The 27,034-nt window shown below is 40.2% G+C and overlaps 3 protein-coding genes, 1 long non-coding RNA gene and 1 other non-coding gene across 6 annotated transcripts in view; 2 read left to right on the top strand and 3 right to left on the bottom strand.

Annotated features, from left to right (window-relative positions):
* Nucleotides 1–1,042, top strand: part of hsd11b2 (hydroxysteroid (11-beta) dehydrogenase 2) — a 25,051-nt gene extending 24,009 nt beyond the window's left edge. The window contains exon 5 of the mRNA XM_061875908.1: nucleotides 1–1,042. This exon is cut by the window's left edge and continues 879 nt beyond it. The gene's annotated coding sequence lies outside the window, so the exon portion shown is untranslated.
* The window catches only part of LOC133535893 (uncharacterized), a 22,963-nt gene extending 14,633 nt beyond the window's left edge, over nucleotides 1–8,330 (bottom strand). Inside the window, exons 1-2 of the long non-coding RNA XR_009802350.1 lie at nucleotides 7,911–8,330; nucleotides 7,042–7,231 (exon numbers count right to left, since the gene is read on the bottom strand). This is a non-coding gene — a long non-coding RNA (uncharacterized LOC133535893). The remainder of the gene's footprint in view (nucleotides 1–7,041; nucleotides 7,232–7,910) is intronic.
* On the bottom strand, nucleotides 7,673–7,744 carry trnaq-cug (transfer RNA glutamine (anticodon CUG)). The gene has a single exon. It is a non-coding gene; the product is annotated as a tRNA-Gln (tRNA).
* LOC133535888 (isocitrate dehydrogenase [NAD] subunit alpha, mitochondrial) lies at nucleotides 7,981–18,073 on the top strand. The gene is made up of 11 exons (XM_061875922.1): nucleotides 7,981–8,238; nucleotides 11,163–11,225; nucleotides 11,336–11,419; nucleotides 11,486–11,600; nucleotides 14,490–14,677; nucleotides 14,781–14,914; nucleotides 14,981–15,083; nucleotides 15,146–15,210; nucleotides 15,288–15,372; nucleotides 15,439–15,591; nucleotides 17,746–18,073. Exons 1-11 carry the CDS (start codon nucleotides 8,212–8,214, stop codon nucleotides 17,824–17,826), a joined length of 1,098 nt encoding a protein of 365 aa, XP_061731906.1. The 5' UTR covers nucleotides 7,981–8,211; the 3' UTR covers nucleotides 17,827–18,073.
* A 76-nt stretch (nucleotides 18,074–18,149) lies between these two features.
* plekhg4 (pleckstrin homology domain containing, family G (with RhoGef domain) member 4) overlaps nucleotides 18,150–27,034 on the bottom strand; it is a 73,735-nt gene continuing 64,850 nt past the window's right edge. For both annotated transcript variants that reach the window (XM_061875887.1, XM_061875895.1), the window contains exons 18-22: nucleotides 20,775–20,955; nucleotides 20,593–20,709; nucleotides 20,258–20,533; nucleotides 20,038–20,183; nucleotides 18,150–18,425 (exon numbers count right to left, since the gene is read on the bottom strand). In XM_061875887.1, coding sequence (XP_061731871.1) covers nucleotides 18,387–18,425; nucleotides 20,038–20,183; nucleotides 20,258–20,533; nucleotides 20,593–20,709; nucleotides 20,775–20,955 — 759 coding nt within the window. In that variant the 3' untranslated portion in view covers nucleotides 18,150–18,386. The remainder of the gene's footprint in view (nucleotides 18,426–20,037; nucleotides 20,184–20,257; nucleotides 20,534–20,592; nucleotides 20,710–20,774; nucleotides 20,956–27,034) is intronic.

Genomic DNA, 27,034 nt, shown 5'->3' with positions numbered 1-27,034 from the left:
CAGGAAGTAGTTAGTGTGACATCACACACTGCTCCTCCCCCCTGGCTGGATGTCACACCACCACAATAAAAGCATTGCAACAAACAGGAATTAGCTAGTGTGACATCACACACTGCTCCTCCCCCCGACTGGACCTCACACCGCCACAATAAAAGCATTGCGACGAACAGGAAGTAGTTAGTGTGACATCACACACTGCTCCTCCCCCCGACTGGACCTCACACCGCCACAATAAAAGCATTGCGACGAACAGGAAGTAGTTAGTGTGACATCACACACTGCTCCTCCCCCCGGCTGGACGTTACACCGCCACAATAAAAGCATCGCAACGAACAGTAAGTAGTTAGTGTGACATCACACACTGCTCCTCCCCCCCGGCTGGACGTTACACCGCCAAAATAAAAGCATCGCAACGAACAGTAAGTAGTTAGTGTGACATCACACACTGCTCCTCCCCCCGGCTGGACGTTACACCGCCACAATAAAAGCATCGCAACGAACAGTAAGTAGTTAGTGTGACATCACACACTGCTCCTCCCCCCCGGCTGGACGTTACACCGCCACAATAAAAGCATCGCAACGAACAGTAAGTAGTTAGTGTGACATCACACACTGCTCCTCCCCCCCGGCTGGACGTCACACCGCCACAATAAAAGCGTCGCGACGAACGGGAAGTAGTTAGCCGCTCTTCCACACGCCAATACTTCAAAGTGAGTACAAGTATACAAAAGTACGTGTAGCAAATAGTGTACAGGAAATAGTAATAATATCACTTTTGTATTATTCCATCAATCACTTCCTGTCAAAATGTGAACCCAAACCTTTTTCTCATGGCTGATGTTTATGGTGTTTAAGCAACTTGTATTTATTGTGCACACACTTACACACCTACACACATACTACACACACAAAGTGTCCTAAAATGTGCTCTGTGTGTGTGTGTTTTTTTTATATTCCATTCGGCAACATCATCACTTCATGAGAACTGTCACTCACACTGTGAATTTTGTATAAAAATATTTTGAATAAAAAATACATTTTCTTCGGTGTGTGTGTGTCTGTTCGGCTGGTGTGTAGTTCAAGTGTGTGTGAGGGAGTGGGAGGGCAGTGTGGTAATGTTGTCTTAGAGGATCTTGACAACCATAAAACGTGTGTGTGTGTGTGTGTGTGTGTGTGTGTGTGTGTGTGTGTATGTGTGTATGTGTGTGTGTGTGTGTGTGTGTGTGTGTGTGTTCTTGTATTTCTACTCTTCTTGAGACATCAACAAGGAAAAGCACCTTCCTTATAAGGACCAAAATCATGTTCCCAATACGGAAAACCATTGCATCTAATACAGAGCCAAATACTGGAGTCCGTGAACATTGCTCCAAAGTCAGGATTTTTTTGGGGGTTGATTTAATGTGCATACAAAAGTAAAATTGACATGGGCAAAGGCAGCAATATATGATCAAACAAAAACCCTAAACAAAAATTAGGGTCGTCCCAAAAAGGACAGATTTTTCAAATTGACTGTTTGTCGGTTTTAAAAGGGCTCCCTCTCTGGTCAACATATGTAATGACAAGTGTGTTTAAAAAATTTAAATGTACCCCTTTTGGCCCGATTTAATAAAAACAATTAAAAAAAAATGTATCTAGAGACATACTCTAAAAACTTGAAGTAAATAACGAAGATTCAATCAATCAATCAATGTTTACTTATATAGCCCTAAATCAAAGGGCTGCACAAACCACTACGACATCCTCGGTAGGCCCACATATGGGCAAGGAAAACTCACACCCAGTGGGACGTCGGTGACAATGATGACTATGAGAACCTTGGAGAGGAGGAAAGCAATGGATGTCGAGCGGGTCTAACATGATACTGTGAAAGTTCAATCCACAATGGATACAACACAGTCGCGAGAGTCCAGTCCAAAGCGGATCCAACACAGCAGCGAGAGTCCCGTTCACAGCGGAGCCAGCAGGAAACCATCCCAAGCGGAGGCGGATCAGCAGCGCAGAGATGTCCCCAGCCGATACACAGGCGAGCAGTACATGGCCACCGGATCGGACCGGACCCCCTCCACAAGGGAGAGTGGGACATAGAAGAAAAAGAAAAGAAACGGCAGATCAACTGGTCTAAAAAGGGAGTCTATTTAAAGGCTAGAGTATACAAATGAGTTTTAAGGTGAGACTTAAATGCTTCTACTGAGGTGGCATCTCGAACTGGAGGGCATTCCAGAGTACTGGAGCCCGAAATGAAAACGCTCTATAGCCCGCAGACTTTTTTTGGGCTTTGGGAATCACTAATAAGCCGGAGTCCTTTGAACGCAGATTTCTTGCCGGGACATACGGTACAATACAATCGGCAAGATAGGATGGAGCTAGACCGTGTAGTATTTTATACGTAAGTAGTAAAACCTTAAAGTCACATCTTAAGTGCACAAGATTAAAAGTCAATTACAAACAAAAAATTTAGTAAAAGCAGTCTTTGTCTCACAATGTGTCGACTTTTTTCTTAGAAAATTGGAAACAATTTCTCATATTGTTTCTGTAATATTGCAATATTTTTCTCATAAAATTATTACTTTTTTATGTAGAATTTTTAAGTTTTAATGCAAAATGGTGACATTTGTCTTATAAAATTCCGACTTTTATCACAATAGTGCCAATTTTTTTGCTGTTCTTGTAAAATAGTGAAATGTTTTAGGTAAAATTATGACTTTTGTCCTAATTTTGCCATGTAAAATTCGGATTATTATTATAATAATGCCAACATTTTAAAGTTTTTCTTTAAAAAATGGTGACTTTTGCTGTCACGACTATAGACTATGGGGTTTGCTTTCCCAAAAGGCAAAGGAAAATTGGCACGGGCAAGACGTGAATGTAAGTACATAATTTATTTTAACACAAAAAGGAAGCAAACAAAAGGCGCGCACAATGGCGGTACAAAAAATTGGTTATGAAACAAAACTATGAACATAAAACAAAACTCTTGCACAATGGCATGTTTAACAAAAAACTTACTTGGAAAAAGACAAGGGGCATGGATCAATGGCATGGAAGGCATAGAAGGTGGTAGACGGTGAGAAGAAGGTGATGTTGCCAGAATGAACAACAGAAACAGACAGGCTCATATAATACTGTGGTGATTAGTGAAAAAAGGTGTGAGACATGAGGACAGGTGAAAACTAATGGGTAGTCATGGTGAGAAAACGAACCAAAAAGTGCAAAAACAGGAACTGAGTGGCCAAAAAACAAACAGAACATGACTAAAACAAAACATGATCAAATAGACATGACATTTGCCGAGTAAAATTACGACTCTTTTCATGAAATTGCCAACATTTTAAGCTTTTCTTGTAAAATTGCGACTGTCATTGAGTAAAATTCCAACTTTTATCGCACAAATGTTTAGTTTTTCCGGTAAAATTTTGACTTGCGTTGAGTAAAAGTTATGACTTTTATTATAACACAGTGAAATTCCAACTCATTTGTCACAACAAGCTTTTTTATATATTTGCATAGTATGTACATATTATTAATGTTGTAAATACAAATATTTTTATATCTATAAAGGGTGATCCTAAAGAGGTGGGCATTTTCAGAGGTCTCATGAAGGTAAGAAATACAAGTGTGTGTGTGTGTGTGTGTGTGTGTGTGTGTGTGTGTGTGTGTGTGTGTGTGTGTGTGTGTGTGTGTGTGTGTGTGTGTGTGTGTGTGTGTGTGTGTGTGTGTGTGTGTGTGTGTGTGATCTTAGTGGGGGTTGTTATGTAAGTGAGCTCTCATTGCCAGCTAATATTGGGATGGACAAAGCAGACATGCTGGATGACTTTATGGCCAATGTGTGGAAGAATTGTCAAAAGATGGAGCTAACTGTTTTAATGACATTGAGACTTTACTTCTTCAAAGTTCTTCACGTCGGAAGAAACACGGCCACAAGTGCTTGGAAGTGAAACAAGACCCCTTTTAAACATACTGTAAATCTGATAAATAATCTTCATGGATGTGACCTTTTCCAAATGTGTCGATGCTACTTCTTTATGGAGTCATATTGAAACATCTAAACATTATTTTTATATTACATACCCTTGTAAACACGTAAAAAAAATATATTTTTTTGTTGTTGCTTTTAACATTTAATTAGGACTACTGTATTTCCTTGAATTGCCGCCGGGGCGCAAATTCATTTAAAACCTCTTCTCACTCCTGCGCTTACCAAAGGCATGCGGTAAAAGTAAACATGCGCTAATTATTTTTAAAACCTCTTCTCACTCCGGCACTTACCAAAGGCATGCGGTAAAAGTAAGCATGCGCTAAAGCATAACAAAAATGCCTCCGACAAGCTTATGTTACGATTAGTGGTTTATCATTTATCATTAGTAAATATAAGAAAGAAGAGCAAACATTGTTTTAGAAAGACAATAATATATATGTATATAAATACAATGTATGATTTCATAATTATACATATAGGTTATATTAAAATGTATATATTACCACTTTATATGGAATTTAAATGAATTGTGTATGTATAATGTATGTATGTATGTGTGTATATATGTATGTATATATATGTATATATATGTGTGTGTATGTATGTATGTGTATATGTATATATATGTGTGTGTATATATATATATATATATATATATAAGTGCACAAATGTATATGTTTGATTTAAATGTTAAACTATGTATATGAGACGTGTGCTACATATATGTTGCTTATATATTGTTTAAAAAAAAAAAAGTAATATAAGTGAAGCATGTTTTAGATTTTATATATTTTGAAGCTTGTTCTTGTTGTGATGGGGTAGGTTTGTATAAGCGTTGCTTCAACCTACACCCTTTCGGCTCAATCATTGCTCAAATGAGTGTTTTTTTTTTTTTTTTCTTGTTGTTGTTCTTCGTTTTATGTGAAGATTGCAGAAATAAAAAAAAACGGGACATACCGTATTTCCTTGAATTGCCGCCGGGGCGCTAATTAATTAAAAACTTCTTCTCACTCCTGCGCTTACCAAAGCCATGCGGTAAAAGTAAGCATGCACTAATTCTTTTAGAACCTCTTCTCACTCCGGCACTTACCAAAGGCCTGCAGTAAAAAAAAAAGTATGATGCAAGCTTGGACCTTAAATCCGACTGAATGGCTCTTAATCTTCTTCCCTTTATGCAATTTCAAATTACCGGTATTGAAATCAGCCTCTTCCATCGTGAAAATGATGACAGGGGAAGTGTCACTCATGACGTCACAAGTTTGACCCGGCGGTAATACTAAGGATGCGCTAATTATTTTGCGAAGCGAGTTTGACTCGGCAGTAATTCAAGGCAGGCGCATACTATATGGCCTGCGGCAATTCAAGTAAATGCGGTATTTCCAATATTTGATCGAGGCCAGTGAAACAGCTTGTTTGGGTGTTTTGAAAGGGGGCGGAGTCAAAGCTTCCCCGAGGTCCGGCTCTGGAGCCGCATGCGGCTCTTTAGCGCCGCCCTAGTGGCTCTCCGGAGCTTTTTCCAAAATATATGAAAAATGGAAAAAGATGAAGGGAAAAAAAACAAACATATTTTTTGTTTTAATATAGTTTCTGAAGGAGGACAAACATGATACAAACCTCCCTAATTGTTATAAAACACACTGTTTATATTATGCTCCACTGATTCGAGTATTTGGCGAGCGATGTTTTGTCCTACTAATTTTGGCGGTCCTTGAACTCACCTTAGTTTGTTTACTTGTATAACTTTCTCCGACTTTCTAAGATGTGTTTTATTCCACTTCTTTTTCTGTCTCATTTTGTCCACCAAACTTTCAACGTTGTGCATGGAGGCACAAAGGTGAGTTTTGTTGACGTTATTGACTTGTGTGGAGTGCTAATCAGACATATTTGGTCACTGCATGACTGCAAGCTAATCGATGCTAACATGCTATTTAGGCTAGCTGTATGTACATATTGCATCATTATGCCTCATTTGTAGATATATTTAAGGCTTATTTAGTTTCCTTTAAGTCCTCATAATACAATTTATACCTTATGACACACTATCTTTATGTAATATTGCTCTAATTTTTTTGCAGCTACAGACGGATTTGTTTTTATATTTCTGGTGTAATATGGCTCTTTTAAACATTTTATGTTGCCCCTGCCCCAGGTGGTCAACATCACGAATAAACTATATATTTGTATTCATATACAAAGTCTGAAAATAACATATTTTTTTACGGTCATTTTATTTTTCTGCTTTGCGTTGGTGCCACCAATGATAAGATTTATTTGTCCGTTTTCAGACTGCGATGCAGCGACACTTGGTGGCGGAAAGTGGAACTGTCAGTAACAATAATAACGTCTTTATTTTACGAAATAATGTATTGATCAGATATTATGTCAATATTGTAAATAAAGCCAAGTAGCTGCTGAATTTAAAGACCTACTGAAATGAGATTTTCTTATTCAAATGGGGATAGCAGGTCCATTCTATGTGTTATACTTGATCATTTCGCCATATTGCCATATTTTTGCTGACGGGATTTAGTAGAGACTGCGATGAGGTGGCGACTTGTCCAGGGTGTACTCCGCCTTGCGCCCGATTGTAGCTGAGATAGGCGCCAGCGCCCCCCGCGACCCCGAAAGGGAATAAGCGGTAAAAAAGGATGGATGGATGGATTTAGTAGAGAACAGCCACGATAAAGTTTGCAACTTTTGGTTGCTAATAAAAAAAGCCTTGCCTGTACTGAAAGTAGCAGACGATGTGCGCGTGACGTCACGGGTTGTAGTGTTCCTCACATCCTCACATTGTTCATAATTATAGCCACCAGCAGCAAGAGCAATTCGGACCGAGAAAGTGACAATTTCCCCATTAATTTGAGCGAGGATGAAAGACTCGTAGATGAGGAAATTTAAAGTGGATGAAGAAATTTAATGTGAAGGACTAGAAAAAAAAAGTTTGAAAAAAAAGGCGATTACAGTGGGAGCGATTCAGACGTTTTTAGACACATTTCCTAGGATAATTCTGGGAAATCCCTTATCTGCCTATTGTGTTGCTAGTGTTTTAGTGAGTTAAATAGTACCTGATAGTCGGAAGGGTGTGTTGATGCCAGTCTCTCTGAGGGAAGTCACGAAGCTGCAGCAGGACAGAAGCTCCGCTGATCTCCGGTAAGAGGCGACTTAATACCACAATTTTCTCACCGAAAACTGCCGGTTGACATGTAGTCGGGATCCATGTTCGTTTGACCGCTCTGATCCATAGTAAAGCTTCATCTTCGGGAATTTTAAACAAGGAAAACAAGCTGTTTGTGTGGCTAAAGGCTGAAAGCTTCCCACCTACATATTTCTACTTTGACTTCTCCATTATTAATTGAACAAATTGCAAAAGATTCAGCAACACAGATGTCCAGAATACTGTGTAATTATGCGATGAAAAGAGACGACTTCTAGCCGTAAGTGGTGCTGGGCTAATGTGTCCCCTCCAACCAATAACGTCACAAACACGCGTCATCATTCCACAACGTTTTCAACAGAAAACTCTGTGGGAATTTTAAAATTGTAATTTAGTAAACTAAACCGGCCGTATTGGCATGTGTTGCAATGTTAATATTTCATCATTGATATATAAACTATCAGACTGCGTGGTCGCTAGTAGTGGCTTTCAGTAGGCCTTTAACGATGCATCTAACAAGGTTTGGAGAAAAAGCAAAAGTTAGGTTCTACCGAGATTTGAACTCGGATCGCTGGATTCAGAGTCCAGAGTGCTAACCATTACACCATAGAACCACGTGAAGGGACTACTTTCGGTTTACTTTATAACTAATGATATCCCCGCATATGGTCATATGGTATTGTCTTTTTCTTATAAAACATTTTAATTTACTCTTCATTATCCCAGATTAAATATATTATTAATGTAGAACTGACGTGCATTACAGGAAAAAAAAAATACCTTCAGGTGTCCGCCGAGACAGCAGATGGCGCTGTAGGTCCTAATCCCATGACAACTGGAAGTGAAGATGCTCCGCTAGTTGACCACGGTCCTGGGAGACAGACCACGTCCTTCTGGTCCAGACTCTGCCCTCCCGGTGCCGAGTTTATCCTACTGCGCCATACTCGCTGCTCTGGTGCCCAACTCGTTCCAAAACCAGTCCGGCTGGTCCCAGAAGTCGTGTTTTGTTTTTTTTTCCAAGCGGGTGGGGCATCTTCGTCATCTTTCTTTGCCACAATCTTTGATTAGGCTCTTCTCCAGAATGGCCGGTAACGCGTGGAGGTCAATGGTAAGTAAAATATATCCTAAAACATTTACCGTCGGTGACCAAGCGTGTTAGTGGCTAAAACTGAAGACCAACTTTGACCTTGTTGTGTTACTATTTTTTTAAAGTCATTTGTATGTGAATATAGCACGTTAGCCGGTTAGCTTCCGGTGTCTGCTTAGAATGTGTGTGTGTGTCCTTCAGCGTCTTCAATTAGCCGACTTGTCCTCTGTCACGGACATTGTCTCTTCTGGGCTGTAAATCCACTTCAGCCCGCTAATCTCCGCAGGGCGACATCGCTGCTGATCAATCCCATACAAGATGCACGTTTAGCGGCTGTCGTCATCGTTTCGCGGACGGACCACCAGAGTCCGTTGACAAACTCTTCCGATTTAAAGAGTTTGGCTCATAACTCCATCACGCCACTTTGATTTGACCTTGTTCTTAAGTTTAAGATGAATTCAAAGTATTATACACAATTCGGCGTGTCGTATGCATGTTAATAATTTAAACAAACATGACTGGACATGGTTATTTATTTTTCAAATCGAACTGAAACGTTGGACATTTTTAATTGCGCTACTGTGTCAACATTACGGTAATCAATGTATTTTCTAACGACGTAAACATATTAAAATAGGCATAGGTGTAGATAGCATACAAGTCAGCATGTACCTGACTACTTAGTATGTGGCCAATGAGCGAGTTAGCATGTAAATAAGTAACTGTTTAGCATGTAGCTGAACGAGATAACGAAGACCCTGCGATAAGGTGGCGACTTGTCCAGGGTGTACCCCGCCTTCCGCCCGATTGTAGCTGAGATAAGCTCCAGCGCCCCCGCGACAGCGAAGGGAATAAGTGGTATGAAATGGATGGATGGAGATAAACACGGGCCTACCGAGGATGTCGTGGTGGTTTGTGCAGCCCTTTGAGACACTAGTGATTTAGGGCTATATAAGTAAACATTGATTGATAACGAACAAGTTAGCATGTAGTTAACGGACTAATTAGCATGTAAATAACGAACAAGTTACCATGTAGCTAACTAACTAGTCAGCATGTAGACAACGGACAACTTAGCACATTGATAACTAACTAGTTAGCGTGTAGATAAGACAAGTTAGCAAGTTTCTAACTAACTACTGAGCATGTAATTAACTAGTTAGCATAAAACTAACTACCTAGTTAGCATGTTGCTAACTAGCTATTTAGCCAAACGTGTTAGTTTGTAGCTAAGAAGTTAGTATGTAGCTACCTAACTATTTAGCATGTAGCTAGCTAACTAGTTAGCATGTCGATAAGGAACAAGTTAGCACATAGACAACTAACTAGTTAGATAGTACTTTATATACAGTACTTTATTGATTCCTTCAGGAGAGCTCCGTCAGGAAAATTAAAAAGCGTGTAGATAACGAACAAGTTAGCATGTATATTACTAACTAGTTAGCGTGTAGATAACGAACAAGTTAGCATGTAGCTGACAAACTACTTAGCATGTAGCTAACAAACGAGTTAGCATGTAGCTAACTAACTACCTTAACGTGTAGCTAACCAACGAGTGAGCATGTAGCTAAATAACTACTTATCATGTAGCTAACAAACAAGTTAACATGTAGCTATCGAATGACTTAGCATGTAGCTAACTAGTTAGCCTATAGTTAACGAACAATTCAGCATGTAGCTAACTGACTATTTAGCGTATAACTAACTAGTTAGCGTAAAACTAACTACATAGTTAGCATATTGATAACTAGCTATTTAGCCTATAGTTAATGGACAAGTTAACTTGTCCATTAACTATAGGCTAAATAGTTAGTAGCTAACAAGTTAGTATGTAGCTACCTATTTAGCATGTAGCTAACAGACGAGTTAGTATGTAACTAACTAGTTAGCATGTCGATAACAAACAAGTTAGCACATACACAACTATTTAGTTAGATATTAATTTATAGATAGTACTTTACTAATTCCTTCAGGAGAGCTCTTACAGGAAAATTAAAAGGCGTGTTGATAACGAACAAGTTAGCATGTAGATAACTAACTAGTTAGCGTGTAGATAACGAACAAGTTAGCATGTAGCTGACAAACAACTTAGCATGTAGCTAATGAACGAGTTAGCATGTCGCTAACTAACTATTTTAACATGTAGCTAACCAACGAGTGAGCATATAGCTAACTAACTATTTAGCATGCAACTAACTATTTAGTATGTAGCTAACTAACTACTTATCATGTAGTTAACAAACAAGTTAACATGTAGCTATCGAACGACTTAGCATGTAGCTAACTAGATAGCCTATAGTTAATGAACAATTTAGCATGTAGCTAACCAACTATTTAGCATATAACTAACTAGTTAGCATAAAACTAACCACTTAGTTAGCATGTTGATAACTAGCTATTTAGCCTATAGTTAATGTACGAGTTAACTTGTCCGTTAACTCTAGGCTAAACAGTTTTTAGCTAACAAGTTAGTATGTAGCTACCTATTTAGCATGTAGCTAACAGACAAGTTAGTATGTATATCACTAACTAGTTAGCGTATAGATAACAAACAAGTTAGCATGTAGCTGATAAACTACTTAACATGTAGCTAACGAACAAGTTAACATGTAGCTAACTAATTACTTTAACGTGTATCTAATGTAGCTAACTAGTGAGCATGTAGCTAACTATTTAGCATGTAGCTAACTAGTTAGTATGTAGCTAACTAACTACGTATCATGTAGCTAACAAATAAGTTAACATGTAGCTATCGAACGACTTAGCATGTGGCTAACTGGTAAGCCTATAGTTAACGAAGAAGTTAGCATGTAGCTAACTAACTATTTAGAATGTAACTATCTAGTTAGTATGTAGCTAACTATCTTATTAGCATCCAGCTAACTAATTACTTAGCATGTAGCTAACTAACATTAAGTTGTTTTGACCTTCTTGTTGTCCCACAGTTGTCCCAGGTGGTCGTCGGCGCCACCAAGCGTCCCGCCTTGCCGTCGTTCTCTTCCAGAGGAGTGAGTACTTTTTCCGGGCACAGCTCGGCTTAATTTAGCTCAGCTTAGCCTAGTTTAGCTCAGCCACCTGACACAATATCGGAAAAGATGCAAAGTTGGTTGTTTTTTAGATGCAGACGGTCACGCTGATTCCCGGCGACGGAATCGGACCGGAGATCTCCAGCGCCGTCATGAAGATCTTTGAGTCGGCAAAAGTAAGAGGGTTATGATTTGGGGAGGGGGTCAAGGTCGCTGTTAACCTTTTGACCCCTGTCCCCTAGGCTCCCATCCGCTGGGAGGAGAGGAACGTGACGGCCATCAAAGGTCCTGGCGGCAAGTGGATGATCCCGTCCGACGCCAAAGAGTCTATGGACCGCAGCAAGATCGGCCTGAAAGGTGATTTGTCCTTTCTTCGTCCTGAAAAACGACATAGTGCTGTCCCAATACCAATTTTTTGGTACCGGTACCAAAAAGATTTCGATACATCTTGGCACTTTTCTAAATAATAGGGACCACAAAAATGTTATTATTGGCTTTATTTTAACAAAATAATTTAGGCTACATTAAACATATGTTTCTTATTGCAAGTTTGTCCTTGAAATAAAATAGTGAACATACAACTTGTCTTTTAGTAGTAAGTAAACAAACAAAGGCTCCTAATGTAGCTGCTGAGATATGCAGTAACATATTGTGTCATTTTCCATTCTATTATCTTGTCAACATTATTAAGGACAAGTGGTAGAAAATGAATTATTAATCTACTTGTTCATTTACTGTCAATATCTGCTTACTTTCTCTTTTAACTAGCGATGTCCGATGATATAGAACTCCGTATATTATCGGCCGATAAATGCTTTAAAATGTAATATCGGAAATTATCGGTATCGGTTTTAAAGTAACATTTATTACATTTTTTAAAATGCCGTTGTGTACATGGGACGTAGAGAGAAATACAGAGCGCTAATAAACCTTAAAGGCACCGCCTCTGCGTGACAGCCCAGTCACAAAATATCTACAGCTTTTCACACACACAAGTGAATGCAAGGCATACGTGGTCAACAGCCATACAGGTCACACTGAGGGTGGCCGTATAAACAACTTTAACACTGTTACAAATATGCGCCACACTGTGAACCCACACCAAACAAAAATGACACATTTTGGGAGAACACCCGCACCGTAACACAACAGAACACATACCCAGGATCCCTTGCAGCACTAACTCTTCCAGGATGCTACAATATAACCCCCCGCAAGCCCCCCCTACCTCAACCTCCTCATGCTCTCCCAGGGAGAGCATGTCCCAAATGCCAAGCTGCTGTTTTGAGGCATGTTAAAAAAAAAATGCACTTTGTGACTTCAATAAAAAAATATGGCAGTGCCATGTTGGCACTTTTTTCAATAACTTGAGTTGATTTATTTTGGAAAACCTTGTTGCATTGTTTAATGCATCCAGCGGGGCATCACAACAAAATTAGGCATAATAATGTGTTAATTCCACCACTGTAATTATATCGGTTTCGGTAATTAAGAGTCGGACAATATCGGGGAAAAAGCCATTATCGGATATCTCTACTTTTAACATGTTCTATCTACACTTCTGTTATAATGTATTAATCACTTATTCTTCTGTTCTTTTGATGCTTTACATTACTTTTGGATGATACCACAAATTTGGGCATCAATCCAACAGGATCATACATTGGTCATGTTCAAAGTCCTCATGTATCCAGGGACATATTTCCTGAGTTTATAAACATAGTATAAATAAAAAAAAAAAAAACGAAAGATGTTGTGATGCCAATAAATATCAATGTAATCATAGTAGTATCAACTAGATACACTATTGTACTTTGTATCATTACAGTGGATGTTAGGTGTAGATCCACCCATGGCCTTTGTTTACATTGTGATGCCGGTGAGCTACGGTGTGTAGTGAAGCATGTTTAGCTATTCCTCGTCCTGCAGGGATGATACTTGTACGAAACTTACTTTATTTGTCACCATGGAGACGAGGATTAGTGATTTAGAAGTAGCTAAAACACTGCCGACTGCAGATGGACGTAAGCATTAGCAGTGTTGTCTTATGTCTTAAAGCACCTCTTCCTAAGGGTTTTTCAGTGTTATAACTTCACCTTTATCGTGAGTTTTTAAGCCAAAATGCGTCCGTTCTCCCTTTTCTGTCCACACGCTGTGTCTGCTTGTAAGTACTCTGTGATTGTGCGCTGCCGAACATGCTCCTCTGCTCGTACTGGTACTTTTCAGAGGCGGTATCGTACCGAATATGAGTCATTGGTATCGCGGTAGTATACTAATATAGGGGGGGTATACCTCGGTTGGTGGAGTGGCCGCGCCAGCAACTTGAGGGTTTCAGGTTTGATCCCCGCTTCCGCCATCCTGGTCACTGCTGTAGTGTCCTTGGGCAAGACACTTTACCCACCTGCTCCCAGTGCCACCCACACTGGTTTAAATGTAACTTAGATATTGGGTTTCACTATGTAAAGCTCTTTGAGTCACTAGAGAAAAAGCGCTATATAAATATACAGTGGGGCAAAAAAGTATTTAGTCAGCCACCGATTGTGCAAGTTCTCCCCAAAACAAATCTAGGAATTCACATTGTAGGAATTTTAAAGAATTTATTTGTAAATTATGGTGGAAAATAAGTATTTGGTCAACCATTCAAAGCTCTCACTGATGGAAGGAGGTTTTGGCTCCAAATCTCACGATTTTGGTTTCATCTGACCACATGACATTCTCCCAATCCTCTGCTGTATCATCCATGTATCCATTTTGGTATAAACTCAACTGGTGGTGTTTGGAGGAAGAAGAATACTGAGTTGCATCCCAAGAACACCATACCTACTGTGAAGCATGGGGGTGGAAACATCATGCTTTGGGGCTGTTTTTCTGCTAAGGGGACAGGACGACTGATCCGTGTTAAGGAAAGAATGAATGGGGCCATGTATCGTGAGATTTGGAGCCAAAACCTCCTTCCATCAGTGAGAGCTTTGAATGGTTGACCAAATACTTATTTTCCACCATAATTTACAAATAAATTATTTTAAATTCCTACAATGTGAATTCCTGGATTTTTTTTTTCACATTCTGTCTCTCACAGTTGAAGTGTACCTATGATGAAAATTACAGACCTCTGTCATCATTTGAAGTGGGAGAACTTGCACAATCGCTGGCTGACTAAATATTTTTTGCCCCACTGTAATTCACTTTACTTAATAGCAGTTTGCCGTGCAACCCTAACAAAGAGCGACGCCTGGTCTCACGCAGGACCTCTGAAGACGCCCATTGCCGCGGGTCACCCCTCCATGAACCTCCTGCTCAGGAAGACCTTCGACCTCTACGCCAACGTCCGGCCGTGCGTCTCCATCGAGGGCTACAAGACGCCGTACACCGACGTGGACCTGGTCACCATCCGCGAGAACACGGAGGGCGAGTACAGCGGCATCGAACACGTGGTCTGTGGCGTCGAGCGTTGATTGATTGATGGTTGGATGATTGAACACGCGGTGGGGGGGTGGCACGGCCCGCGAGCTGAGGAAAGTTCCCTTGTGGTCGCAGATTGTGGACGGCGTGGTTCAGAGCATCAAACTGATCACGGAGGACGCCAGCAGACGCATCGCCGAGTACGCCTTCGAGTACGCCAGAAACAACCAGCGAAACAGCGTCACCGCCGTCCACAAGGCCAACATCATGTGAGCCACTTCCTGTTTTGGCGTTGCTCTGCCCGTGTTGGATTTAACTTCCTGTTTGGGGAGCAGGCGGATGTCGGACGGGCTCTTCCTGAGGAAATGTCGCGAGGTGGCGGAGAACTTCAAAGACGTCAAGTTCACGGAGATGTACCTGGACACCGTGTGCCTCAACGTGAGTTCCCCGGGTTCGAGTCCCGAGTTTGCTTGCCTTGACATGTCGCCGCCGCCTTCCAGATGGTGCAGGACCCCTCGCAGTTTGACGTGCTGGTGATGCCCAACTTGTACGGAGACATTCTCAGGTCGGCGTGCGTCCCGGCGATGACGTTCACCTCTGAGAGGGGCGAGGCACGTGACCTACCACTCTTTTGTGTTTCAGCGACCTGTGCGCCGGCCTCATCGGCGGACTCGGCGTCACGCCCAGCGGCAACATCGGCGCCAACGGAGTGGCCATTTTTGAATCTGTGAGTGGTTTGTCAGACTTTTTTTTTTTTTTTTTTGCTTTTCTTTAAACGTGGACGTTCCCGCAGGTCCACGGCACCGCCCCCGACATCGCCGGCCTGGACCTCGCCAACCCCACCGCCTTGCTGCTCAGCGCCGTCATGATGCTACGTCACATGGGCCTCCATGACCACGCCCACAAGATCCAGACGGCTTGCTTCGACACCATCAGAGACAAGAAGGTCAGCGCTGGTCTGCATGAGGACGCTCCAGTCATACTCGCCCAACCTCCCCTTTTTCCCGGGAGACTCCCCAATTTCAGTGTGTCCTCCGAAAATCTCCCGAGGCAACCATTCTCCCCAATTTCTCCTGATTTCCACCCGGACAACAATATTGGGGGCGTGCCTTAAAGGCACTGCCTTTAACGTCCTCTACAACCTGTCATCACATCCACTTTTCCTCCATACAAACAGTCACATAATGTATGCAGCGTTTGCACACACACAAGTGAATGCAAGGCATACTTGGTCAGCAGCCATACAGGTCACACTGAGGGTTGCGCTATAGACAACTTTAACACTGTTACAAATATGCGCTACACTGTGAACCCACAGCAAACAGGAATGACAAACACATTTCGGGACAACATCCGCACCGTAACACAACAGAACAAATACCCAGACCCCCTTGCAGCACTAACTCTTCGAGGGCGCTACAATATACACCCCCCGCTACCACCAAACCCAACCCCGCCAACACGACAGAACAAATACAGAGAACCCCTTGCCGCACTAACTCTTCCGGGACGCTACAATATATCCCCCCCGCCCCCCGCTACCACCAAACGATTAAAAAAAACAAAACACTACCGTAACATAAACACAACAGAAAAAAATACCCAGAAACCATTGCAGCACTAACTTTTCCAGGTAGCTAAGATACACACCTCCCCTCTTCACCCAAACCTCGCCCCTCAACCCTGCCAACACAACATAAACACAACAGAACAAATAGCCAGAGCCCCTTGCAGCACTAACTCTTCCGGTAAGTTACAATATACACCCCCGCTACCACCAAACCCCACCAACACAACATAAACACAACAGAACAAATACCCAACCCCCTTGCAGCACTAAATTTTCCGGGAAGCTATAATATACACGCTACCACCAAACCCCGCTCCCCAACCCTGCCAACACAACATAAACACAACAGAACAAATACCCAGACCCCCTTGCAGCACTAACTCTTTCTGTATGCTTCAATATACACCCCCGCTACCACCAAACCCCGCCCACCTCAACATAAACACAACAGAATAAATACCCAGAACCCCCTGCATCACTAACTCTTCCAGGATGCTACAATTTACACCCCCGCTACCACCTCAACACAAACACAACAAAACAAATACCCAGCTCCCTTGCAGCACTAACTTTTCCGGGAAGCTACAATACAGACGCTACCACCAAACCCTTCTCCCCAACCCTGCCAACACAACATAAAAACAACAGAACAAATACCCAGACCCCCTTGCAGCACTAACTCTTTCTGTATGCTTCAATATACACCCCCGCTACCAACAAACCCCGCCCACCTCAACATAAACACAACAGAATAAATACCCAGAACCCCCTGCATCACTAACTCTTCCAGGATGCTACAATTTACATCCCCGCTACCACCAAACCCCGCCCACTTCAACATAAACACAACAAAACAAATACCCAGAACCCCTTGCAGCACTAACTCTTCCGGGACGCTTCAATATACAACCCCCGCTACCACCAAACCCCACCAACACAACATAAACAAAACAGAAGAAATACCCAGCCCCCTTGCAGCACTAACTTTTCCGGGAAGCTATAATATACACGCTACCACCAAACCCTGCTCCCCAACACAACATAAACACAACAGAACAACATAAACACAACAGAACAAATACCCAGCGCCCCTTGCAGCACTAACTCTTTCTGTATGCTACAATATACAACCCCGCCCACCTCAACATAAACACAACAGAACAAATACCCAGAACCCCTTGCATCACTAATTCTTCCAGGATGCTACAATATACACCCCCGCTACCACCAAACTCCCCCACCCCCAACCCCGCCCACCTCTAAAGCACCCCCCACGCCCCATCTCCTGTATTCGGAGGTCTCAAGGTTGGCAAGTATGGCTCCTCTAGCATTCTTATATAAGAAAAATGTCATTTTCAAAGTTGTGTGGAAAAAAACAAAACTATAAATTGTACTAGTTTTGAAGGTGAAAACTAGCAAAATGGCCGCTGCATCCTTTGATTTGTCAGTCTGTGCCCCTCACTAGAAAAAGTACCTAATTATTCTGTGATGTAGCATGTCAAGTCTTTTTGACACCTGTCTGTCTCTTAGGTGCTGACTAAGGACTTGGGAGGAAATTCCAAATGTTCAGAGTTCACGGCGGAAATTTGTCATCGCATTCAGGACCTGTAGAGAGGTGGCCGTGATGTGCCTGCTGACTCCGCCTCCTCCTCTTCTCTAACCTCAGATGTTGGTACCAGTGAAGGCTCACAGCAAACATGCACACAACCATCACATGACCAAGATGTTTCTGACTGAAAGCAGGATGATGATGCTAAGTAGGAGGAGCTTCACATTTTTATATCAGTCGCTAATGAACTTATTTATTGATTCTTCTTCATCACGGCTTTGCTTCATTAAAAAGGTCTTTTTGTCTCCAGGTTGTTACATTATCGCTTGTTTATTGCGTGTGTGTGTGTGTGTGTGTGTGTCAGAAAAGACAAACACAAGGTCTGTTAGTTTCTAACAAACTTTTTTTATGTTGTTGAAATTTCAAGTAAGAAAAGTGGCAGCATTATGTACAATACAGTGGTGCGTTCAGGGACCAGCTTTAATTGTGGGAGAGAAACGGACCTGTCGATGTTCCCCCACCAGAGGGAGCCGGCACGCTGATTGGTGGTCGCCGTGAGAACGAGGGGTGGTGACAGGAAGTGGTTGGGACGCCTCTTGGTCAAGGAGAGTCGGTGAGCAGGTCACACCATGGTTGCTGGTCCGATGACGGATGCTGCCCCCTGAGGAGAAGTCAGTCAGTACGTCCCTATTATTTTCGTCATGCCCCACATTGGGGACATTTTTATGTGTTTTTATATTTATATAATCACACGTGTGTGTATATATACACACATAAATACTTGAATGGATATAAATATATAAACACACACACACGTGTATATATACATGAATATATACACAAATACATGTGTATATATATATATATATACATAAACTTGCGTGTATATATAAATGTGTGTGCACATATACACAAATACTTGTATGTATATATACACACACATAAATACAGTATATATATATACACACACACACACACGTGTATATATATTTATACACTTGTGTGTATATATATACATGGGCATGTACATGTAGGTGTGTATATATACACATATTTACATGTGTGTGTATATAGACGTATATCCACACACGTATAGACGTGTACACACACACGTGTATACACACACAGGTATAAACACACAGGTATATACACGTGTATATACACAAATGTGTGTGTATAAACACACAGGTATATACACGTGTATATACACAAATGTGTGTATATGCACACATGTGTATATACACACACATATTGGTAAATACACGCTTATAAACACGCGTATATATACACACAAGCATGTGTATATGCACACACACATGTATATGCACATGTGTATCAATCAATCAATGTTTACTTATATAGCCCTAAATCACTAGTGTCTCAAAGGGCTGCACAAACCACAACACAAACCACTACGACATCCTCGGTAGGCCCACATAAGGGCAAGGAAAACTCACACCCAGTGGGACATTGCTGACAATAATGACTATGAGAACCTTGGAGAGGAGGAAAGCAATGGATGTCGAGCGGGTCTAACATGATATACACCCATATATGTATGTGTATATGTACACATTTGTGTGTCTATAAACACACGTATTTACATGTGTACATACACACATATACACCAGTACATACATGTGTATACAGACACACGTGTATATGCTTGTGTATATATATGTACGTAGAATATACACACACATGCAGTATATATACACATACATTAAATATGGAGCAGATATACATATTCAATATTATATTAATTATATATAAATACATATATATATATACATATATAAATATATATATATACTGTATATATATATATATATATATACATTTTTTATATAAATATATATATATACATATATATACTGTATATGTATATGTATATATATACATTTTTTATATAAATATATATATATACATATATATACTGTATATATATATAAATAAATATATATATACACATATAAATACATATAAATATACATATATGTATATATATATATATATATACACATATACATATATATATATATATATACACATATATTTGTATTTCATGTAAGCTGGCATGTTCTAGCACAACCAATAGGGGACTCTTGCTTAAAGGGATCAGTGCTGCCACCTAGCTGAAGGCTTGTGTATTGGCGCTAATACTGAAAGTACCTTGACTCTCAGGACACCAGGGGGCGCCCCACTATCTGAGAAGCACTGCTTTCAGGACATGACAATTAAATAGGAACAGGTGTGCGTGCACACTGACTCACAGGTGGGACGCGTTTGTGGGAGGAGCAAGAAGAGGCGGCGCTGGGCTCCTCGTGCAGCGCCTCGTGGAGGTTGGAGGAGACACAGCCGGAGTCCGAGCCGGTGGATCCTGAGAGACAGCGAGAGGACGAGCCGGAACTTTCCGTGGCTGCGAGACAGAGGGACGGGTGGTTAAAGACGGCCTGTGGTCAAGATGGCGGGGAAGACCGCGGCGGTGCGTACTCATGGAGGGCTGACTGGCGGTCTCCTGCTCGTCTTCCTCCACGCACGGCGCCACGAAAGAGGCGTCGCCCGTCGCAGACGACGAGGTGCTGCTGCCGAAGGAGGACGACGCGGCGGCGGTAGCTTGCTCGCCGCCCGGCGCATCGTACCTGAAGACGTGCAGGTTGAGTGAGCCCAGCAGGCTGGACGACGAGGGGTCGGAGGTCACCGCTGCACGTTTGAAAGGGTTGGCGTGGTCGAAGACGGACACGGCGATGGACGCTCGCGTTCTGGCTCCTGCGGGGGGGGGTGAAACTCAATACCAGATGGACTTGGGTGGTGTTCGAGTCCCTCACCTCGGGTCTTGGTGATGTAGTGCACGGCGCGGTCGCTGATGGCGGCGGCGCTGGGCTGGATGTCCAGGAAAGGTTTGTTGCCGACGCCCATAGACACCATCTCCTTCAGGCGCACCTCTGCACACAGGAAGCATTAGTGAAGGCTTTTATTTTGAAATGGAAAGACAAAAAGTCCAGGTAACCTTTGTTCCTGGTGGCCTGCGTCCACAGGATCCGGGTGATGTCGCCGGTCCATGCGTGCTTGACCTCGGCGGCGGCGGCCTGCAGCGTCAGCGCCTGGTTCTTGGTGGTCCTCCTCCGGAACCAGATCTCAAACCGCAGCCCGTTGTCTCCCGCCGACTCGGTCAGGCCCAGGTCCGCCGTCTGATTTGTCAAAAGCCAGGCGTTACGGCAGTGGGGGGTTTTTTTTTAAACGTTTTTGAGCAAAGGCACATTTTTCTCAATTAAAAAATCCTGAGGCACACCACCAGCAGAAAATATTTAAAAATGCAAGCGATATTGATAATAAAAAGTCGTTATTGTTGGATAGGAATTCAAACCATAACCAAGCATGCATCACTATAGCTTTTGTCTCAAAGTAGGTGTACTGTCACCACCTGTCACATCACGCCCTGACTTATTTTGCTGTTTTAGTTCTTGTTTTTTAGTGGCTTTTGTCTGTATTTTCTGTAGCATGTCTTTCTTCGAGTTCTATTCCCCCCGCACCTGCTTTGTTTTAGCAATCTACACTATTTCAGTTGTCGCTATCCTTTTTTGTGGGGACATTGTTGATGTTCACGCTCGGATGAACTTTGTGGACGCCATCTGCCGCGCCACTCACTGTAAGTCTTTGCTGTCGTCCAGCATTCTGTTTTTGTTTACTTTGCAGCCGGTTCAGTTATAGTTTCGTTCTCCATAGCCATCCCTATGTCACCGCTTTTATGTTGAGTTTTGTTAGTGTTCTCCGGTGTTTTGTGTTAGTTAATAATATCGAGCTTTTCTATTATTAGATACTCAAAGCGCTTCACAGAGAAGTGAGAACCCATCATTCATTCACACCTGGTGGTGGTAAGCTACATTTGCAGCCACAGCTGTCCTGGGGTAGACTGACGGAAGCGAGGCTGCCAGTTCGAGCCAACACTTGTTATTCTTGTTCTAAAATTGTCATGTATCCATCAATTCTGCTGTTGAAACTTGGACTATATAACCAACTAGGGCTGGGCGATATACTCGATATATCGCGGGTTTGTCTCTGTGCGATATAGAAAATGACTTATCGTGATATTCGAGTATACTTTCTCATGCAGTTGCTTTTAGCTGCGGGCGTCACACTGCAGGCGTTTCCCCACTCTTTCTTGTCTCTTCTTCTCACAGAGACTTAAAACAAGTGCACTTTTTTAAATATGTCACATGTGCAACGTCACACGCTCCCGCAGAGCATACAGATGGCGACATGGTAACTTTAGCTGTGATGCTAACAGCGCGGTGCGGGAGGTAATACGAGAGAGAGAGAAGATACGAATCTGGTAACAAATGAAGGAAGAATTAATTACCGAGAAAAACAGCACGTCTGGCGGTGGTTTGGCTTTAAGCGAGAATATGTTCAACATTTATGCGGCAAAAGCGTTGCTGCAAAAAGTAGCACCACTGCTAATGTAGCATCATTTGAAAAGTTACCCGCTAGAGAATAAGGAGTGCTTGAAACTCCGCATGTCAACATCTCCGTTTGGTGCCACACCAACAAAATGCCAAAGCAACTATTTCCACATCAACACCGTATGAAAAAAATAGTCAACAGAAGGAGATAACGTCCGCAGGAACCTACCACATAGTGAAGGAGATTTTATATTATGCAGCTCATTTTTATTTGACACTTATTGAAATATCTTGTGTGACATCATGCACAAAATTGCACTTAATTTGTTTTGAACTATTGTAGTGGCGTTCTGTACAAAAAGTGCACTTTAATTTAGTGTTGTTTTGATATGTCATCTTAGTGACATCATGCACAAAAGTGCACTTTAATTTAGTGTTGTTTTGATATGTCATCTTAGTGACATCATGCACAAAAGTGCACTTTAATTTAGTGTTGTTTTGATATGTCATCTTAGTGACATCATGCACAAAAGTGCACTTTAATTTAGTGTTGTTTTGATATGTCATCTTAGTGACATCATGCACAAAAGTGCACTTTAATTTAGTGTTGTTTTGATATGTCATCTTAGTGACATCATGCACAAAAGTGCACTTTAATTTAGTGTTTTTTTGATATGTCATCTTAGTGACATCATGCACAAAAGTTGTTTTAAACTATTGTAGTGGCGTTCTGTACAAAAAGTGCACTTTAATTTAGTGTTGTTTTGATATATCATCTTAGTGACATCATGCACAAAAGTGCACTTTAATTTAGTGTTGTTTTGATATGTCATCTTAGTGACATCATGCACAAAAGTGCACTGTATATGTTATAAACTATTGTAGTGGCGTTCTGTACAAAAAGTGCACTTTAATTTAGTGTTGTTTTGATATGTCATCTTAGTGACATCATGCACAAAAGTGCACTTTAATTTAGTGTTGTTTTGATATGTCATCTTAGTGACATCATGCACAAAAGTGCACTTTAATTTAGTGTTGTTTTGATATGTCATCTTAGTGACATCATGCACAAAAGTGCACTTTAATTTAGTGTTGTTTTGATATGTCATCTTAGTGACATCATGCACAAAAGTGCACTTTAATTTAGTGTTGTTTTGATATGTCATCTTAGTGACATCATGCACAAAAGTGCACTTTAATTTAGTGTTGTTTTGATATGTCATCTTAGTGACATCATGCACAAAAGTGCACTTTAATTTAGTGTTTTTTTGATATGTCATCTTAGTGACATCATGCACAAAAGTTGTTTTAAACTATTGTAGTGGCGTTCTGTACAAAAAGTGCACTTTAATTTAGTGTTGTTTTGATATATCATCTTAGTGACATCATGCACAAAAGTGCACTTTAATTTAGTGTTGTTTTGATATGTCATCTTAGTGACATCATGCACAAAAGTGCACTGTATATGTTATAAACTATTGTAGTGGCGTTCTGTACAAAAAGTGCACTTTAATTTAGTGTTGTTTTGATATGTCATCTTAGTGACATCATGCACAAAAGTGCACTTTAATTTAGTGTTGTTTTGATATGTCATCTTAGTGACATCATGCACAAAAGTGCACTTTAATTTAGTGTTGTTTTGATATGTCATCTTAGTGACATCATGCACAAAAGTGCACTTTAAATTAGTGTTGTTTTGATATGTCATCTTAGTGACATCATGCACAAAAGTGCACTTTAATTTAGTGTTGTTTTGATATGTCATCTTAGTGACATCATGCACAAAAGTGCACTTTAATTTAGTGTTGTTTTGATATGTCATCTTAGTGAAATCATGCACAAAAGTGCACTGTATATGTTATAAACTATTGTAGTGGCGTTCTGTACAAAAAGTGCACTTTAATTTAGTGTTGTTTTGATATGTCATCTTAGTGCCATCATGCACAAAAGTGCACTTTAATTTAGTGTTGTTTTGATATGTCATCTTAGTGACATCATGCACAAAAGTTGTTTTAAACTATTGTAGTGGCGTTCTGTACAAAAAGTGCACTTTAATTTAGCGTTGTTTTGATATATCATCTTAGTGACATCATGCACAAAAGTGCACTTTAATTTAGTGTTGTTTTGATATGTCATCTTAGTGACATCATGCACAAAAGTGCACTTTAATTTAGTGTTGTTTTGATATATCATCTTAGTGACATCATGCACAAAAGTGCACTTTAATTTAGTGTTGTTTTGATATGTCATCTTAGTGACATCATGCACAAAAGTGCACTGTATATGTTATAAACTATTGTAGTGGCGTTCTGTACAAAAAGTGCACTTTAATTTAGTGTTGTTTTGATATGTCATCTTAGTGACATCATGCACAAAAGTGCACTTTAATTTAGTGTTGTTTTGATATGTCATCTTAGTGACATCATGCACAAAAGTGCACTTTAATTTAGTGTTGTTTTGATATGTCATCTTAGTGACATCATGCACAAAAGTGCACTTTAATTTAGTGTTTTTTTTATATGTCATCTTAGTGACATCATGCACAAAAGTTGTTTTAAACTATTGTAGTGGCGTTCTGTACAAAAAGTGCACTTTAATTTAGTGTTGTTTTGATATATCATCTTAGTGACATCATGCACAAAAGTGCACTTTAATTTAGTGTTGTTTTGATATGTCATCTTAGTGACATCATGCACAAAAGTGCACTGTATATGTTTTAAACTATTGTAGTGGCGTTGTGTACAAAAAGTGCACTTTAATTTAGTGTTGTTTTGATATGTCATCTTAGTGACATCATGCACAAAAGTGCACTTTAATTTAGTGTTGTTTTGATATGTCATCTTAGTGACATCATGCACAAAAGTGCACTTTAATTTAGTGTTGTTTTGATATGTCATCTTAGTGACATCATGCACAAAAGTGCACTTTAATTTAGTGTTGTTTTGATATGTCATCTTAGTGACATCATGCACAAAAGTGCACTTTAATTTAGTGTTTTTTTTATATGTCATCTTAGTGACATGCACAAAAGTTGTTTTAAACTATTGTAGTGGCGTTCTGTACAAAAAGTGCACTTTAATTTAGTGTTGTTTTGATATATCATCTTAGTGACATCATGCACAAAAGTGCACTTTAATTTAGTGTTGTTTTGATATGTCATCTTAGTGACATCATGCACAAAAGTGCACTGTATATGTTTTAAACTATTGTAGTGGCGTTGTGTACAAAAAGTGCACTTTAATTTAGTGTTGTTTTGATATGTCATCTTAGTGACATCATGCACAAAAGTGCACTTTAATTTAGTGTTGTTTTGATATGTCATCTTAGTGACATCATGCACAAAAGTGCACTTTAATTTAGTGTTGTTTTGATATGTCATCTTAGTGACATCATGCACAAAAGTGCACTTTAATTTAGTGTTGTTTTGATATGTCATCTTAGTGACATCATGCACAAAAGTGCACTGTATATGTTATAAACTATTTTAGTGGCGTTCTGTACAAAAAGTGCACTTTAATTTAGTGTTGTTTGGATATGTCATCTTAGTGACATCATGCACAAAAGTGCACTGTATATGTTTTAAACTATTGTAGTGGCGTTCTGTACAAAAAGTGCACTTTAATTTAGTGTTGTTTTGATATGTCATCTTAGTGACATCATGCACTAAAGTGCACTTTAATTTAGTGTTGTTTTGATATGTCATCTTAGTGACATCATGCACAAAAGTGCACTTTAATTTAGTGTTGTTTTGATATGTCATCTTAGTGACATCATACACAAAAGTGCACTTTAATTTAGTGTTGTTTTGATATGTCATCTTAGTGACATCATGCACAAAAGTGCACTTTAATTTAGTGTTGTTTTGATATGTCATCTTAGTGACATCATGCACAAAAGTGCACTTTAATTTAGTGTTGTTTTGATATGTCATCTTAGTGACATCATGCACAAAAGTGCACTTTAATTTAGTGTTGTTTTGATATGTCATCTTAGTGACATCATGCACAAAAGTGCACTGTATATGTTATAAACTATTGTAGTGGCGTTCTGTACAAAAAGTGCACTTTAATTTAGTGTTGTTTGGATATGTCATCTTAGTGACATCATGCACAAAAGTGCACTGTATATGTTTTAAACTATTGTAGTGGCGTTCTGTACAAAAAGTGCACTTTAATTTAGTGTTGTTTTGATATGTCATCTTAGTGACATCATGCACAAAAGTGCACTTTAATTTAGTGTTGTTTTGATATGTCATCTTAGTGACATCATGCACAAAAGTGCACTTTAATTTAGTGTTGTTTTGATATGTCATCTTAGTGACATCATGCACAAAAGTGCACTTTAATTTAGTGTTGTTTTGATATGTCATCTTAGTGACATCATACACAAAAGTGCACTTTAATTTAGTGTTGTTTTGATATGTCATCTTAGTGACATCATGCACAAAAGTGCACTTTAATTTAGTGTTGTTTTGATATGTCATCTTAGTGACATCATGCACAAAAGTGCACTGTATATGTTTTAAACTATTGTAGTGGCGTTCTGTACAAAAAGTGCACTTTAATTTAGTGTTGTTTTGATATGTCATCTTAGTGACATCATGCACAAAAGTGCACTTTAATTTAGTGTTGTTTTGATATGTCATCTTAGTGACATCATGTACAAAAGTGCACTTTAATTTAGTGTTGTTTTGATATGTCATCTTAGTGACATCATGCACAAAAGTGCACTTTAATTTAGTGTTGTTTTGATATGTCATCTTAGTGACATCATGCACAAAAGTGCACTTTAATTTAGTGTTGTTTTGATATGTCATCTTAGTGACATCATGCACAAAAGTGCACTTTAATTTAGTGTTGTTTTGATA

Source organism: Nerophis ophidion, linkage group LG02, assembly GCF_033978795.1.
Source record: "Nerophis ophidion isolate RoL-2023_Sa linkage group LG02, RoL_Noph_v1.0, whole genome shotgun sequence".
In the NCBI taxonomy this organism is placed as follows: domain Eukaryota; kingdom Metazoa; phylum Chordata; class Actinopteri; order Syngnathiformes; family Syngnathidae; genus Nerophis; species Nerophis ophidion.
This window is presented reverse-complemented; position numbering and strand designations above follow the sequence as displayed.